This window comes from Microtus ochrogaster, linkage group LG4, assembly GCF_000317375.1.
Source record: "Microtus ochrogaster isolate Prairie Vole_2 linkage group LG4, MicOch1.0, whole genome shotgun sequence".
Lineage (NCBI taxonomy): Eukaryota > Metazoa > Chordata > Mammalia > Rodentia > Cricetidae > Microtus > Microtus ochrogaster.
The window spans coordinates 45,935,791-45,953,325 of record NC_022030.1 but is presented as its reverse complement, the minus strand read 5'-3'; the positions used below and the strand labels follow the sequence as shown (position 1 = coordinate 45,953,325).

The 17,535-nt window shown below is 47.4% G+C and overlaps 1 protein-coding gene across 3 annotated transcripts in view; it reads left to right on the top strand.

Annotated features, from left to right (window-relative positions):
* Nrp2 (neuropilin 2) overlaps nt 1-17,535 on the top strand; it is a 116,020-nt gene that overhangs the window by 11,934 nt on the left and 86,551 nt on the right. For all 3 annotated transcript variants that reach the window (XM_005361494.3, XM_013351666.2, XM_013351667.2), the window contains exon 2: nt 3,684-3,861. In XM_005361494.3, coding sequence (XP_005361551.1) covers nt 3,684-3,861 — 178 coding nt within the window. The remainder of the gene's footprint in view (nt 1-3,683; nt 3,862-17,535) is intronic.

The following is a 17,535-nucleotide window of genomic DNA, read 5'->3' as shown; positions in this document are numbered from 1 at the left end:
CTCTCACACATATAACACATATAAAATAAATAAATCTAAAAAAGACAAAATTCTCCCCACAGCCTGCTCTACGTCTTATCATCAAATTCAGGCAATACCCTTTTCCTCTAAAACAACTCCAATTAAATTTCCTAGATGGCAGACTAATTTGTAGGGTTCTTCTGCCATTTTCTAATATCTCCTAGAAATCAACTATTACCAAGGAGCTCTGTCTATTTCAGGCTCTCTAGGAGGGCCTAAGTGAAGGCGTAGGAAATTCTTTCATCTTCAGTGGTGCGGGGAGGGGGGTAGAGGAGTGGGGTGAGGTAGAGGACTGGGGTTTTAGAGGGGTGGGGGGAGGTTGGGGAGGAGGTAAGGAGAGGTGGAGGGGAGGGGAGGTAGGGGGTGGGAGTGGAGGTGTGGTAGAAGGGTGGGGGAGGTTGGGGGGAAGAGGTAGGGAGAGGTGGAAGGGAAGGGAGGTAGGGGGTGGGTGTGGTGACAGAAAACCCATTGGCAGAGTCAGATGGTGTTTGACTAAGGTGATATGAGCAGGAACCTAGAAATTTAGAAAAAAAAATATATTTGACATTTTACTTTTCAAATAAAAGTGCGTAAGTATTTACTATGAGGGAAAAGTCTAAACTCTGCATTAGCTTTCTCTTCTCTAGAAGTTGTGTGGTGTAGAGGCGTTTCATCGGTCCCTCTCACGCACTGACCCCTCACCTGCCCGGCTCACCCCTCAGGCTTCTCACCCACATGGATCTTGGCCCTTCTCTTTGGGAAATGAATTTGCCCGAGGTGAAAGGTGTGCACAAAATAGTTGCAAAATGAAATATCTTGTCAACTCACCAAACAGGCTCAGTGGCTCGGGCTTCATCGGGGTCTGGGTCCCTCGGTGTGTGAGACTGGCCTTAAGGGGTTTGCCCTTGAGTTTAGCTTCCTCTCCTCTTGGTTTCATGCCTCCGAAACAAGACAGAAAGCATTTATGAAGCTCTTTCAGAGCACAATAAACAAGACAGAAAGCATCTATGAAGCTCTTTCAGAGCACAATAAAGGCCTACAAAGTAATGGGCGATCTAGCTCTTCACAAGAAACTAGCTAATTCTTATTGGGACATGCAACCCCCTCCCCCCAACTAGAAATAAAAAGATCAATTATCAAGAAGAGATGTAGAAGGATTTAGTGTGTTTTCTTTACAGTTTTTACTGCTGTCTTTCAAGAATTCCATGCTCTCCAAGAAAAATAGAAACAGAAATTCTAGTATTTGTCTTTGTGGATCTATGTCTTTGCCAGTGACGTATGATATTTTATGAGTGGGTGCAAACGTGTAGAAGACGGAAGTGTGACTAACTGACATGTATATGCAGTTGATGGGAGTATCTACGTGTGTTTCTGCGTGTGAGGGCAGTCTCGACAAGAATGCCCATTTATAAATGCATGGCTCTTGGAAAGGTCCCTAACACACAATGAGGCAGATGCTAACAAGTCCACGGGTATTTCATTAAGTGTCCTGATTTTCTTCTGATAAAGAAATGGTGTGGGGAGTGGGGAGACAGAGGAAAGCAGTAGGGTTTTCCTTTTTGCTTTCAGTTAATAAATTTCAACAGCAGGAGTGCAGAATACTGGCTACAGAGTGTGGTGGAGTTAAACAAAATTCCTTTTGTGGGGCAGTAGTTACGCTGAGTACAGATAAGAAATGAAACCTTTCTGCCAGGAAGTTGTGCTCCGACTCCGTTGTTGCCGACCTGTGTGTATGGTCTAATTACTGAAAGCTCAACCCTGGGCTTCAGGAGCTGAGGGGAGAAAGTCTTCTTTTAAGAGTAATTGACAGAAGCAGGGGCGGGGCTTGCATAATTGGGGAAACCATAAGGTTACTAAACAGGAGCTCTGCTCAGGTCTCCCCAGTGAGTTCCAAGACACAAAGCGTAGTTTGGGGGTGAGGCCAGTCAGTTTTCTGCAAAAACAACTGGCAGGGGGTTAGCCCAGTAAAACATTCTTTCTTCTGCTCCTTTGGTGAAAGAGCTAGCCATCTAATACCTGCTTGTCTGCCTCTTCAGAGGGCTTCTACCATCCCCTTCCCCCCACGGAAGCCAAGACTAATGGACCACCGTATGAGCAGCTGGAAAACACTGGTGCCCATGTTGGCGGAGTGCTTTGGGGCGCCTGCAAGGCCTACAGGCAAGGGCTGCAGAGGCAAGGGAGGGGAGCTGGCTACATCTGGGTGGGAGGGATGGACCCCATTGTCCTCCAGGCCTGGGGAGGATGCAGGGTCATTAGGTAGAGGATGATTCTGTAGCTGTTAGCCCGAGGAAACGGCTCACTTTTGTTTTCCACCCAGTAGGAAATGGACCTGAATCCATTAGATTCTGGGCAGTTCAACCCGGCACAGTTTGAGCCCTTGGAAACTAGATGCCAAAAAGGCTACTTGTGTGGATTTGTGCCCCACCACCATTGTGCAGCACGCCTATCATTTACGCGTTTAAAGCCTGTCAGGCTGGCAGTGTGCAGCAGAGGGCTGGAAGACGGTAATGCCAACAGACACGGGGGTTGGTAAAGTGCACCTGTAGAGTTAAAAATGCATGACCCATTCGCTCTTTGAGGGAACACAGGAGAGAGACCCCTGTCCTGGCCGGTGTCTGCTGAGATGTAATACATAATTCACGGGCCCATGCTGCTCCATGCAGATGGCGGTATTAAATCGTGATTGATGCTCACAGACAAACAACGTTCACCAAGGGCTCCAAGAGGCTTCGGAATATTACTGCGTCTCTTGGGCTCCTCTGCTCTAACTGTGGTATTAAGCAAACCCCACTATTTCCCAAGAACCCCTGCTAGGGACTGCAGAAGTTCCCTCCTGGATAGATGAGAATCTTGAAATGTCATCACCTACCTTTTCTGCCTTTGAAGGTTGTCCCTTCCCTTCTGACCCACTGAGGAGAGGGGGAGCCAGTTCTACCCCTACCTCTGCCTTTCCAGAAGCACCAGCACACTCTGGTGGCCACGGAGCCAGAGGGACGGTGGGCAGAAAGCACAGAGAAAGCTAAGGCGTCTGTCCACCCAACACAAAACACCTTTGTGGAAATGCTGAGATTGGAGCCAGCAGATTCTCTGATAGAGATTCTTCCACTGGGTGTATATTGAAATAATAAATCAAATCTGTGGGGTGTGTGGAATTCAGTGTTTGGGGAGGTCTTTAAAATAAGCTTTAATCACTCTCCAGAGCCTGTTTTGGCCCGAAGCTGAAAGTGCCGCCCTGCACCTCTTGTAATTGTTGCCAGGCTTGCTTGTGGGTTGGTACCACAAAACCACCATCATCAGTTTCTGGAGCCCGGCTGCTGGCTGACTGTGCTGGCCTAGGAGACACCGAATTAAATGAAGGATTTACGAGACAAAGATAGAGATGGGAGGCTTGAAGGAAGAGAGGCAGATAGCCAAGAAAGGGAGACAGGAAAAGGCAGGGAGAGTTCTTGAGAGTACACTCGTGTTTTTATAAATGTGTGTGTGTGTGTGTGTGTGTGTGTGTGTGTGTGTGTGTGTGTGTGTGTGTGTGTGTGTGTATGGCTGGGTGGCTACAAGGAGTGAAGAGTTGAACTAATCTCTCCTGGGCTGCCATAAAAGTTTCATAAAATAGTAGTGATGGTCACCGGGAGGGAGGCTGCTGGAGCTTATCTCAAGTTCTTTGGTGGTGTTGCTCTCTCTTCCAGACCCACCCTGCGGAGGTCGACTGAATTCCAAGGATGCTGGCTACATCACCTCCCCAGGTTACCCCCAGGACTATCCCTCTCACCAGAACTGTGAGTGGGTTGTGTATGCCCCTGAACCAAACCAGAAGATCGTCCTCAACTTCAACCCTCACTTTGAAATCGAGAAGCATGATTGCAAGTAAGTGCAACCCTCCTGTCTGGGGACGTATACATCGGCCACTAGCCTTATATTTTCTCTTTTTGTCCATGAAGGGCAATAGTGGATCCCAGCCGCAATGGGACACATAAAGATGACATTACCTTTTAGGAGAAATAGGGTGGAGTTGGTTCTATGGTATTGTGAAAACTTTGTGGAATAAGGTACAGAAAACAATGATACCCTGTAAGGAGAAGTTGGCAGTGGAGAGGGTTTCTATGGGGGTGGGAAGTGGGCTACAAAATCTTACTTACTGGCTCTATGATTTACGTTGCCTTGGAGAGCTCCTCCATTTCAACCGTTGCCTTATTAGGGAGCCCTGCCAGCTTCCCAAATAAAATAGTAGCTGGTCCTCAATATATCCAGCATTGGGGATTGGCTTCTGAAGGGACTGCTCGTTACTTAAAAAGAGTAAGAAATACTGACTTGATGGAGGCAGGTTTGAGACTCCAATTGATTCTTGATGTCTACGCTGCCCAGGTTACTATCAGAGATGTGGGTATGGATTTGTTCTGCAAACATAGTTCCAATTGCTTTACAAATAACTAAGCCGCTCAGTCCTCACTGTGGCCCTGGGAAGTCAGTGTCATCATGATCTCTGTTTTAACACCATCACACAAAAACACAAGAGTGGTCAGCCACTCAAGGAGACTCAGATGATCTTAGCACAGGATATCATCTTTGGAGACACTGTGCTGCGGGGCGGGGGGAGGGAGCAAGCAGGGTAGTCATGCGGAGAACAGAGATGACAGAGTCGTCATCAAAGGTGAGAGAAGGTACCAGTGACAGTTTTGGTCTTTGTACCATGAGCCCCAGTAAGTGTTCTGTGTTTACGTTTTGGATAAGCATTCTTTACTGTGACCAAGAACTTGTGAGTCCTGAATGATTAATAAAGGGACAGCTTGTGGGACAGGCCTAAGAGAGCAGGCGACACTCCTGGCCTCCATTGCAGAACAGGCTTCTGTCCAGGCCAGCACTTCCTCCTTAGGAAACGAGGCCTGTCTGTAACTAACGCTAAACTCTAGGCCTGGTGAACTGTTGTCCTTATTACCCTCCCAGGACCATTTTGCACCTACAGAATGGTTTCCTTCTCACAGGAGGTAGTCCCTGTTGAAAACCAAAAGTTTCCCGGATGGAGGCTGCATGGGATCAAGAGTCACAGGATGAGATGGGGTTTCTAATTCCAGGGCCAGGCTGGCTGCCTGGATGACACAGCATGTGAATTCCCCTTTGTCTGTGTTACACAGACACGCCAGACACATTGACTCAGCATCCCTGGGCTCCCACTTCCCTAACAGTGGACTTTACAAAGACTTGGGGTTAGTACAGTTTCTGGAAAAGGTATTTTGGTTCTGGGAACCTTTGGCTAGGCTACAGAAGGCTGGCACCAGCTGAAGCATAGGGTACAGGGTGCCTGAGAAGGAGCGCCGAGAAATTTGACTAAGCATCTCTCTGGATGGAGGGCCAAATTCGGTCCTGCTGACACCAGCAGAATCTCTGGGGGAAATTGCTAAGAGACTATTCTATGGATATTCACGATGACAGAGGGAAAGGGCCCGGTTTTTTTTTAAGATGGTTGGACCCAGATATCAAGGAACAAAGTTCCAAATACATTGGAAAGACTGCAAGACTAAGGAAGCACACTCCAGCCCCAGGACCATCCCCCAGGGTGGGGAGAGCCTGGTGTGGAGCTTTGGTCAGCAGAAGGGACACAAACCTCACCCTTGCGGGAGCCTGAAGAGAGGAAACAGGCAAGTTACAGGCTATCTCCCAGTTTCTCCGCCTTCCTAGGCAGCTTCCTGTTTTCCTCTGCACTCCCCATCCGTGCTGCTGGCTTCAACCTAAAAGGTCGAAGAGGTCAGAAAAAGCTCTTTCTGGAATCTCTTCCCCCCAGTGTCAAATTGTCTGCAAGGCTCCTCTAGGGTTAAGCTTCTTCCACTTAGTCTTGCTCTCGGTCCCCCTCCACACACACACACTTCTCCACTTCCCAAAGTCTGGCTCTCTCGTGAGTTCCCAGAGTTAGAAGGCCATATCTGGTCTCAGTCTTTCACTGGCGATCATTTGCACGCAGAATGAGGGGCTTTCCCCTCCCAATGCCTTCCTCTGCTCTCCTGGGAAAGAGCACTTCACTTCTCTAAATCCCAGGCAGAGTTGTTCGGCTTCACACTCCTTGACTCCTCCCCCAACACTGCATTTTTTTCCTCCGAAGAGTTCCCGATAGCATTCTCTATCAGAAGATATCAACCTACCATTCTTTGCATCTTGAGGACATGTTCAATTGTCTACCTCAAAATTGAAGCAGTAGCTCCCTCACCCAACAGAAATCCGCCTCCGTTGCCCTTCTGCAGCTGGGCAATAGCTCTTTGCAGAAAGGGGAAATGAAGGCCTTCATGACTGCCCATGATTTTTCTTCTGCCTTCTGTTCATGCAATTAACTACAGAAATTGCCCTTTGACCAAAGACCAGGGCCCTGACAGGAAGGATTATTCTGGTGTGTGGTACCTAAACCTTTGTCTTTCTGTAGTTTGGAGTCTCTACCCCAAATGTCAAGACTGTCACTGAGCAAACCCCAGACAGATCTTTTCCTGACCACTACTTGTTCATTTTGTTCCACTGAAGCTTGCTGTCTGCTCGGAAAATTTCGCTCACGAGCGTCAGCCGTTCTGTGCCAGTACAATCCAAAGCCACCCTCTCTGTTAGCTTTGCCTGCCTCCTCCCTCGGGCTATCCACAGAGAGCCAAACCCCGAGCACCAGCATGCTGTCCTGAGGACCTGGTAACAGCCACAGGCAGAAGCAAAGGCTGCTGTGGCATTGCCAGCTGCCTGTGTCAAGGGACAGAAAGACAGGACTCAGGGCTGTCTGGGCAAACAAGAGAGAATCCAATCCATCCCCCCTGGGAGCAGAAGATACCAGGAGGCTGCTGCCTCGGCAGACAGAGAGGTCAGCCAGAGGGTTCAATATTATGGTTTTAGAAACACACACACAGGCTGAGTATTTTTCCATTTCTAAAGTTTGAACTGTATGTATTTTTTAAAGCACTTACCAACATGCCATCCTACAAGCACCAATCTTCAAGCAGGCATGCACATGCACACATACACACACACACACACACACACACACACACACACGCATGCATGCACGCCATTGCAGAGGCCCAACCAGATGTAACTAAAATCAAAAGCTAGTTCCTTGAAAGAACAAGTACTTACCAAATAGGTATCTTGAAAATATTTTTAGGAAGTTCTAAAGCCACTAGCAAGCCATGAAAGTACATTTCTTAGGCCAGCGGCCTCACATGTAAGTCTACATAGACTCAGAACAAAATGACCTCATTCATATCAAAATGAGCACTGTTGAGGAACGGTGGTTTTCTGGGTGGAGTTCCTTGGTGAAAAGTCCCAGAATGTCTTAAATTACATGCCACACTTCCCTGTTCTCTTAAAGCCAACAGTTAAGAAGAGTAATTTTTCATTCTTGATAATTCAAAATAGTGATTGCTCGCTTCTTCCTGAGCAATGGAGTCCAAGTAATGTTCTCTTTGGATGTGACTCACACTTAGGGATGTGAGCACTTGAGTGCAGTACTGGCAGAGGCCAGGAGAGGGCACAAGACCCCATCGTGAACTCCCTGATGTTGGTGCTGTGAGCAGAGCTCATGGCCTCTTCAAGAGCAGTGTGTGCCCTTAAACCCTGAGCCACTTCTTCAGTCCACATTGGGGTTCTTGTTGAGCTTTTAAACTTTAAGTCATCAGTTTACCCCTTTCTCAAAACCGTGACAACTGCTTTGTTGTCTCTTGTTGATGTCATCACAGTAAGTTAAAAGGCATGTTAAATGCCTTTGCACTGTATCATGGGAAACTTGAGACTATTTTATCCCAGTATTTTTCTTTTTGAACTTTTTTATTTGTTTATGTATGAGAAGCTCTACATATGTACTGGCAGGCCAGGAGAGGGCATCAGATCCTCTTTTTTTTTTTACCGTTTTTTTTTTATTTTTTTTATTTTTTAAATTTATTTATTTATTGAGGATTTCTGCCTCCTCCCCGCCACCGCCTCCCATTTCCCTCCCCTCCCCCGATCAAGTCCCTCTCCCTTATCAGCTTGAAGAGCCATCAGGGTTCCCTGACCTGACAGTAGTGAAAACAGATCCTCTTATAGATGGTTGTGAGCCACCATGTGGTTGCTGGGAACAGAATTAAGGACCTCTGGAAGAGCAGCCTGCTCTGAACTGCTGAGTCATCTCTCAGCCCCTTCTCCTGGTACACTTGCCATCACTTCTTATGAGGAGCCTTTCTCCTACAGCTTTCCTCTTCTGACTTTTATTTATTTTTTCCTATGTATCAAATTTGCTATAGAAAATATTTGCTGTCTGTGTTAAAAATTAGGTCCTGGGGTTCAAGATTTTAACCCTAAGCCAGTGCAAATTCAAGGTCAACATTTCTCATTTGCTTCATTGTGCCAAGGTTACATCGGAGTAAAGTTGACTCTACCCTGACCGAGCACAAAACAGCACCCATAGTTCTCGAGGCTTCTGCTCTCCCCAGTCTGCTACATTCTGGGTGTGGGTATTTGACCTCTGGCCAAGTGTCCTAGCTAAACAAGGTGCTCCTGTGTTTACTTACCTGCTGAGGGACCCTCTACGTCTTAGAAGATGTGTCTGTAGGAGACCATATTTTAAAACAAATAGCAGATTCCTGGCCTAATAAATTAACAATATGCTAAACAGAGAAAAGAAACCAGATCTCGATAGTTTGGTCCCTCCCCGCCGAACAACTAGTGTTTCCCATGCCCGGTAAACAGCCAACACCTCCAGGAACCGAACACAGCCTTCCTTCTGTGGGGACACCTGAGCTCTGACAGCACTCACTGTCCCTCCTTCCCTGCCCACTCTTCCCCTGGGCTCCTCACTCCATCTTCTTGTCTTTTATTGGCCCCTACTCCAAACCACCTTAGCTCTTATGGGCAAGCTCTCCAGTGGCACAGGCCTCCTACCTCATCTCTGAACTGCAACACATAGCCCTGGAGGGACCGGAGTGGTTGTGTGCCAATGCTTGATTTATTGATATTTTACCATTGATTGCACCAGGGTATAGGTAAGTATAGTATGAACAGTGTTGGTAGGCAGGCAGGGCTGTTTTTCCCATTCTCCCATCAAAGATTACAAAAAGATCATAAAATCTAGGCTATAAATGTTGCTAACTACTCTAACTTGAGTCTGTCACCAACAAAATGACCCAGGCCATTCACTCTACGCCCAGGAAGTTCTGAACAAGTACCGACTTAGTACAATCTTGAGGGCCCCTTTTTGAAATATAGAGGTTGGTATACCATACCCTTTGACCTGGTAGACCTTGGGATTCCAGAGTAGGAGGTGATGAGGTCATGTTGCCCCAGCTGGCATAGAACTTCTGAGCCTGGCCGTGGATTGGCACTTCACACTCTTTGTCCCAATTAATAGTGGCAGGAAGACACTTGAAGTGGCCACCCTCTTTCCTGCTTGCAGTGAAGAAACATAGCCTTGCAGGGCTCAAGCAAGTGGCCTTAGACCCGGCCCTCTGAAGGAGCTGGGGAGGGATTTGAACCCTATTTTTCAGTCTGCATTCTTTACTCTTAGGGTGTCTGCCTTCCCTCCCCTACGCTGCGTGTTATGACTGTGGCATGATGGGAACCTGGTATATGAGTCCACAGTGCCCAGATCCAGGCCAAGGTTGCAAGACGCAGGGAGGCGCCTATACTGACCCTAGAGCAGTCTTCTAGGCAGGGGGGAGGGTGTAGGCCTAATGGCCCCAGCAGAGGGTGGCACACTGAACAACCTGAAGAGGGGCAAGCGGTCGCTCTGGGAAGCACAATCATCACCATTGCTGACCCCCATTTCCTTCACTATGAAGATTGTAAGGGCAGGAGCAAAAGAAGGCTGCCCTTGTGACTTGTTGCTATAAACCCTCTTCCTGGCAAAAGGTGCCCGATGATGTTACTTAACTCTACTTCCTGGCCAGGCCACTTCCACCTCCTCCTCAGGAGAGAGACCTAGGGCAGGAAGCAGGAAAGGCTGAGATTATGGGGCCTCTGCGCCCCCACCCTCCCTGCTATTGTAGTCTCTTCAGACTATGTTCCCTGTGTCCAGATGTCCTTAGTGCAATGCCTGAGAGTGTGCTTTGCTCTGGGAAAGTCCAGGTAACAAGCTGGATCAAGTCCTCATCAACTTGGTCTTACACAGACTTTCGATCTCTTTTCTTTTCTTTGAGAGAGAAACCAAATTACCCATTTGGAGATGTGGCTTCAGTAGGGGTTGCCTGAAGTCGGAACAGAGCCAGTCTCTGTGGTGCAAGAGCATGCCTCATGCTGGCTCAGGAGAGACCCTTGGGTTGATTACTCATGACATTGTGACAGATTTACTGCCTACCCACCACAGAAATGTCCCCATTCTCTGGGGCTCCAGTGAGCATTAATATTTTTCTATATTGCAACAACCCTCCTAATGACAGAAACAGACCCACCTCTGGGAGCATGGTGCAATAATGGGACTAACCCCGTTAGCCAGGGCCCAGCTACCAGCTGACCTGTCCGTCCGCCACAGCCTTGACCAAGGACTCCCTCTGCCCAGCAACTTCAGCTCACCCAAGAAGGGGAAAACAGCCACACACAGACTGCTCTCCTTCTCTCACCAAGGTTAGAGGAGAGCAGTTGGGACAACAGTTATTTTTGGCTGTTTGTTTTTAAACATTCGATGTTGCAATCGTAACTCTCGCCCTGCAAGCGATCTTCACTATGGCTGTCTTTCTTAACAATGTGTTTTATCTTCTGATTGAGAAAATCACTTGAGATTTTATCATACGCGATCCCCCTTGCTCTGCCTCTCAACCTTGGCACTTTCTTGAAAGCTGGGGATCCCAGAGGAACAGCACCTCGCCCCATGTAACTCCGTGAAATTCTCTCATCTAATTACAGCGCAGGCTGTCTCAAGAAATTCAGAGGGACAGGGAGTAGATAACGGTGTGGAGGCGGTAAGGCAGGGAAGGAAGATAACACGTCAAGACCTCAGACTTCTCTACAGAGGGATTTGTGTTTTCCTGTGGCCATGAGTCCTATAGGGGGAAAAATCTGCTCTTTTTGTTTGTTTTAGAAGTAAGGAATCTAGACCTTGATGGGAGACCCTCAAGAGATAACTTAATTCCATTTTTCTATTCCTGCCTAGATAAATCACTGTGCATTCACAGGCCTTGTCTTGTCTTTCAGAGGAGAAAAAGAACTTCATAATCGCCCTTCATTAGGAGACCTTTTGGCTCACAACCTACCCCAGCTGATTGCAGAATAAATGGCTGTATTCAATTTACATCATCAAAATTTTTTCCTAGAAGGAAAAAATCATGAAAAAAAAGTTAGCCAGGTCAAAATTAAATTTTAAGAAACTAAGAAAAAGGAAAAAGAAATAGATCCAGGTTTGACTTAGGTTTGAGGGGATCCCATGATAAAAGAAAAAACACACGATTCCTTAATGCCCTGTCTTCGTGGCTTTGTGCTCGGCATCTCGGCAGCTGTCTGACTCTCTCAGCTCTGTATGTTAGAGGCCCAGACGTACGGTCGTGGGGGAAGATGATCAGTAAGACAACAGCAAACACCGATGGCGTTCCCAGAGACATAAGATATTGTCCACGTTTACCTCCCAGAGCAAGCTCTGCACCCAGCACCGATATTAGTCCCACTGACCAGAAAGAAATACTGAGGCCTTGGGAGAGCACACCCTGTACTACAGTGGTCTGACTGGAAGTCAGGTGACCCTAGCTGCTTCTGTGTGCCTATGTCAACTTGCTGAAGGCAGTCCCCTGCTGTCCAGCACCCGGCAACACTGGCCTGACTCCTTTAGACACTGTCCTCTTTTTATAGCCTTGCTCAGCCTCTTCCTGCTGCTTGGTCACTTGTGGATGGTGCGAGGCACTTGAGGAAAGAGGAGTTTCTCTAGGTCTTAAAGGGCAAGCTGGAAACCAGATTCAGTCAGTAGTCTCCATCTGCCTCCTAATCCCGTGAACTCCACACACACACACACACACACACACACACGCACGCACACACACACACACACCATACCCATATGCACCACACATCTGCACACAATATACACACACCATACACGCACATATGCCATACAGGCACACACACCACACATATACACATCATACCCATACCACATACACATACACACACCATACACACACCTCACACAGGCACACGCATGCTCTCTCTCTCTCTCACACACACACACACAACACACACCACATACTATGCACATATATATATATACCATACATACATACACCATACCACCATACCCATACCACACACACATGCACACATACAACACACACACAGCACACATAGACCATACACACCACACACCATAAACCCACCCCCCACAGGCACACCCCCATGCACAAACACACATGCTCACCACCCTCTTTGGGTCTCCACCACCACCTTTTCTTTCCATCTGGAATCTGAAGCTGTGAAGGCCAGTAATGGAGTGTCAGCGGAAGTAATTGATTCCTCACACACAGAGAACGCTCCTGACTTTAGTGTCAGTGGAGCTGAACCAGGTTCTGGGCGGGTGAGAGAGCCGTGTAAACAGTTCATGGCTGAGCTGTCAGGGCCAAGCCCGACACCACGGAGAGTGAGTGGGAGGGGAACCCTGGAGCACATAATTGTTTTATTGGGAAAGAAAGCAGTAAATAATATTTCAACCCAGGGATGAAGACTGCATAGGGCAGAAGGAAGCGAGGCCCAGGTTTGACTGGGAGAGGTTTTCTTTGTCTCAAGGTGGGAGGTTTCCTTCCTACCCCTCCCCCATTCTCCCATTATCATCATTAAAATAATTACCGTAACAATTACAGTTGATGAGCCCTCTGGTTTACAGAGCACCTTTCATCTGAAAGTTCAAAGTGATTTATCTGTGCGTCAGCCTCTGAGACTGTAGGAGGGTGAGAAAGTATTATTATTATCATTACTATTATTACTATCATTATTATTATTATTTTGGGGGGTCTCCTCAGGAAACTGAGATCCTGCCAGATAGAAGGCTCTGCCCAACCTCAGAACAGCGGCTGGGTTAAGTGCTGGGGGATAGACTTCTCTTCTGGGGTCTCCAGTATGACATCCTCCCAAGCTGGCCTCTTATCCACACGCGGCTCAACGCCTTCCTATGCCATGGGATTCCCACTGGTCTCTCCAATATGGTGCCCAGACAGCCGGCAGATCCATACACAAAACAAATAGCCTGTTTAGAGCTTCGGGATAAATACAAGTCCATTAAGTCCAACCCATACTGTTTCTTTCCATCCAGCTCGGAGACTTCCGGCAAGCTGCTTCTCTTGTAGATAGAAGCTGTGCACTTTCTAGACATATTTCTTCACGGTTCAGTGGAACTGTCTCACAGCACCCACAGTCCGGAGTGCTGTCCATCCAACCAACCCTGGGCCTCAACCCAGAGCAGCATTCCTGACCGGACTGACTTGACCGAGGGCAGTCAGGACACACATCAGGGCGCAGGGTCCAAGTGGCTTTTCCAGAGGAGGAAGTAGTTCCACATGACTGGCCACCAAGGGCTACATTCAGAATCTCCACCCTGGCGTGGCAACAGCCCCTTCGTCCTGGACATTAGTGTGGGACTGTCATTTCCACACCTCTGTAACCTGAAGCGCCAAGAGAACAGGATCCCAAATCAGGCTGTCACACCTGCCAGCCGCTCCCAAAGGCCAGGGTGCCCCTGTCCTGGAATTCTTCAGAGCACATTTTTTCAGACAAGTTTTATGTCTTGCCAGTTCTGGAAACCCATCCCCGGAAAATGCAGATGAACTCTGACACAGTGATTGGTTCCCTGGTGCCTAGCTCTCTTGTTCCCAGCAGGCTTCCATTTTTCGGACAGATGGGAGGTTATGATTTCTCTCTTACAATTGGCTCCACCGGGAGGCAGAGTTAGTGAACTCCTTACCCAGAGGGAGCCCTTCTCTCAGGCAAGTGAAGGGATGCTGCCAGCACACCAGGGCCCCAGGATGACGTGCTCTTATTTCCCCTCAATGACTACCAGTTGCCTTACGCCGCTAGTCGGTCCCAAGAGGTGATGCGCTACGAGCCCTGCGCCCATTTATGAGGTGAGGTAAATCAAGGTAGAACATGATAGACTCGGCTCTGTCGGGTACCACTTTCAACATCAGAGCATGAGTTGTTGCTGCTGCCTCTGAAAAGAAAGAAGTGAATGTAAACCGTGGGAGTTCTTCTTATCTTCTTAGTACTCTGGCATCATTACAAAATGCTAACAAGGGATTCTTGAAGTGGACACCAAAGGACAGAGGTTCTATAGTCACAGACAGACTAAAGGAAGTCTGACAATCGTGCCCAAAAGAGTCAGCCTCCATTCTTCAACTTCACCAGTTGCGTAAAAGCCATCCCTTACGTAAGTGTTCCATCCCAGCAGCCTCCTGAGTGCAGAAGTCCAACAGATCAGTGGCTTTTTGGCCTCAGGAATGTACCTTGCTGGGAAGCCAGAGCAGAGGGGAAATAGTGTGTACCTACGGGGTCAGGGCAGAAGTGTTGGAGGCTTTGTTGTGTGCCCTTCACTTTCTGAAAGTTATCCACAGCAAGGCTTCTCAGAGCTGCGTCTGGAGCAGCCTGCTTCCTCACGTTGAGAGTGTTCTTGGCAGCCTGCAACCTGAGGAACAATGAGATTCTGCGGCCTCTACATCATCCCAGGGCTTCTGCGGAAAAACAAGCAGCAATTATAAATAGATGGCATTTGCAGTTTCCACTTTCTTGCCTTCAAGGTTTTTTAGAATAATTCCTCCAGTTTGTTTTGGGTTATTCTCTGTGCATGCTTCCTTTGCTGGGTGGTCAGATTTCCTCTTTTCTAACAAGCATGGTGACCCTGCCTGGGAGGGGACCGCCAATGAAAACCTGCAAACATCAGAGATTTGTGCTTTGAAGAAACGAAGGATGCAGAGAGTGCAACCGCAAACAGCTGCTGTGGAAACAGCACTGGGTCCTGATGCAAACACACAAACAATCCTAGAGTGTTGGGAACACAGAGGTACATGAATAATAATGATGACACTAGCAGCGGTGGACACTTCTACTCAGTGAGGATGGGCTGTATGCCAACTGCGATACTGAGCTACTCCTGTGCCTCAGCTCAGTTGACTGAGGGCAGAATGGGCGCCCCACTGCTCAAAACACAGCAAAAGAGACTGGAAGTATGAATCAATGGCAGTGGAGTGTCCTAGCACACAGGCCCTCATGCCCTAGGTTCAACTCAGCACCATTTAAAGACAGACAGACAGACAGACAGACAGACAGACAGACAGACAGATAGATAGATGATAGAAAGATAGATGGATAGATGGAGATAGATAGATAGATAGATAGATAGATAGATAGATAGATAGATAGATAGATAGATAGATAGATAGATAAAAGAACTTTCCAGACTGGAAATGTAGCCCAGTTGATTGAATGTTTGCCCAGAATACACAAATCCCTGGGTTCACTTCCCAGTGCTACATAAAGTAGACAAGGTATACAACTCTCTACCCGCCCTCCACTGCCCCAATCCCCATCTCCCATATACCCCCCCCACCACCACACACACACACACACACACACACTCAGGAGATAAAAGAGAGCAGGCAGGAGTTCAAGGCCATTCTCAATAACAAAGAAGGGTCAACCTAAGCTACCTGCAATCCTGTTTTAAAACAAACAAAACCCAGCAAATGGGAGATAAGTAGCTTTGAACCCGTCCCTGGCAGCCTGGACCCAGATCCCAAGCTCAGAACTTCAAGACTGAAATAAATCTCCAAACTCAAGTACATGGATTTGTGCAAAAGGTAGATTTGTGGAAATCCACCCCCAAGGTTGGCAGCGCTGGACTGTAGCTATGCTGTAGCTAGGGTTGTTCATGGCATCTTTTCTAACTCCAGGTGCTGTGTGTGTGTGTGTGTGTGTGTGTGTGTGTGTGTGTGTGTGTGTGTACACAAACGCAGCTCATTTCTCACCCATGCTTACCACCGTGTCTTGTTAACATGGTGGCTGTAATAAAAATAAAACCTCTCTCTCAGGCATCGGGGTCTTTGCTGGACCTGAGTGGGGCTGTTGTTATCTCATTTTGTAGATGAACAACTGAGACCGGGTGAAGGTGGGTGTCTTATCTCCAGCTTCGCTAGTGGCTAATGCCACACACGAACTGGCTCTCTTCACAAAGTCCACTTCTTGTCCTTTTCCCCAGAGTACATCATGGCTTTTTAGACATGGATCTCTATAATAGTTATTTCAGCTTGGTCTTATCACAGATCCTGTCCCTAGAAAAATATACCTGCATGGGAAGACACAAAGCTTCAGAGTGTGATTGTAGGGGCTGCCCAGCCCTTTGAAATTCCTGCATGGACCATATTGGAGATCTGTGGACTCAGAATATGTGGATGGCACTTGAAGCTCTTCTAAATACACTGGATTCTATTTTCTCACTCGCTGGGCCATATGTTCACATTCGAGTGTACACACACTTATAAAAAAACTGCGCTTACAGATATTAATATGTTATTCCATCTGAACACTGGAGCTGCATTTCCACCATTTCCAATGGGCAAATCTTACAGCCACACATTTCAAACCTGCTTACTGTTCTCACTGGTGACCTGTCTATCACTGTTCTCACTGGTGACCTGTCTATTAATTTTGGCATGTCCTGCAGGCTTAGTTTAATAGGGATGGCTAAGTAAAAAGAGCAAGGTTCTGTGAAGCTGCTTTCTACTTCTGCCCACTTTATAGAAACCTAAGGATAGAAGGCTCCTTCCACCTGGCCCCTCTCATGCCTTTGTGCTGCAGCAATCTGATGTATCCAGATAATGAAGCAAAGGAAAGGAGGTGAGGTCTGTGTGCCAAGGGTTTAAATCTCACCTCTGACCCTTCTTCATTGTGAGTTTGGGCTGTCAACCTGAGTTGTAACCATGACCAGTCTGTATTAAATTAGGATTAAATGAAATAATATCTAAACTGGTGGGTCCGGCCCCATAGTAACTACTCAGCAAAATACAGTGACATTCCGTTGATTTGCTTACTAAATGAGCAACAATGGAAGGCAGAAATTCAAGGAAATGAAATGTACTTCTTTATAAAGAGCTAGTCCTACAGCAAGGAGATTTCTCCGTAAAGGTTGGACCCAAGAAGCAGGTGGCCTGGCTCTGGGCCTGTGTTGGCCAGAGACCTCGACACTGTGCCGACCCACACGGCAGCTCCACGAGTCTCAGGAGGCTTCTTTGTTGGGAGTTTTTAGGCGCTGCAAGCGGCTGTGATGGCATTTCCTCCGATTTTCCCTGCAGGTTTTAATGTAAGGATTAATAAGACAGTGTTTGTAGCTGTCTTTGAGCTTTCTGGAAGAAAGGCACTCCGGGAGGTGGCAAATTCTCTGGCCTGGATAATCCACTCATGAAATATGGAACTTTGAAAGTGTGAGAAAAATCTCCAATCACTTTGACAGCATTTTAATTATAGTTGATTTGTTTGCCGCTAATAGTGAAAATGCTGTCAGCAGGATTTGAGATGTTTCTTCTCCACAAAATGTTGTATTTCTTGTCTTTGTGGCACGAAGCAGCATTTAGGTTTCCACATACC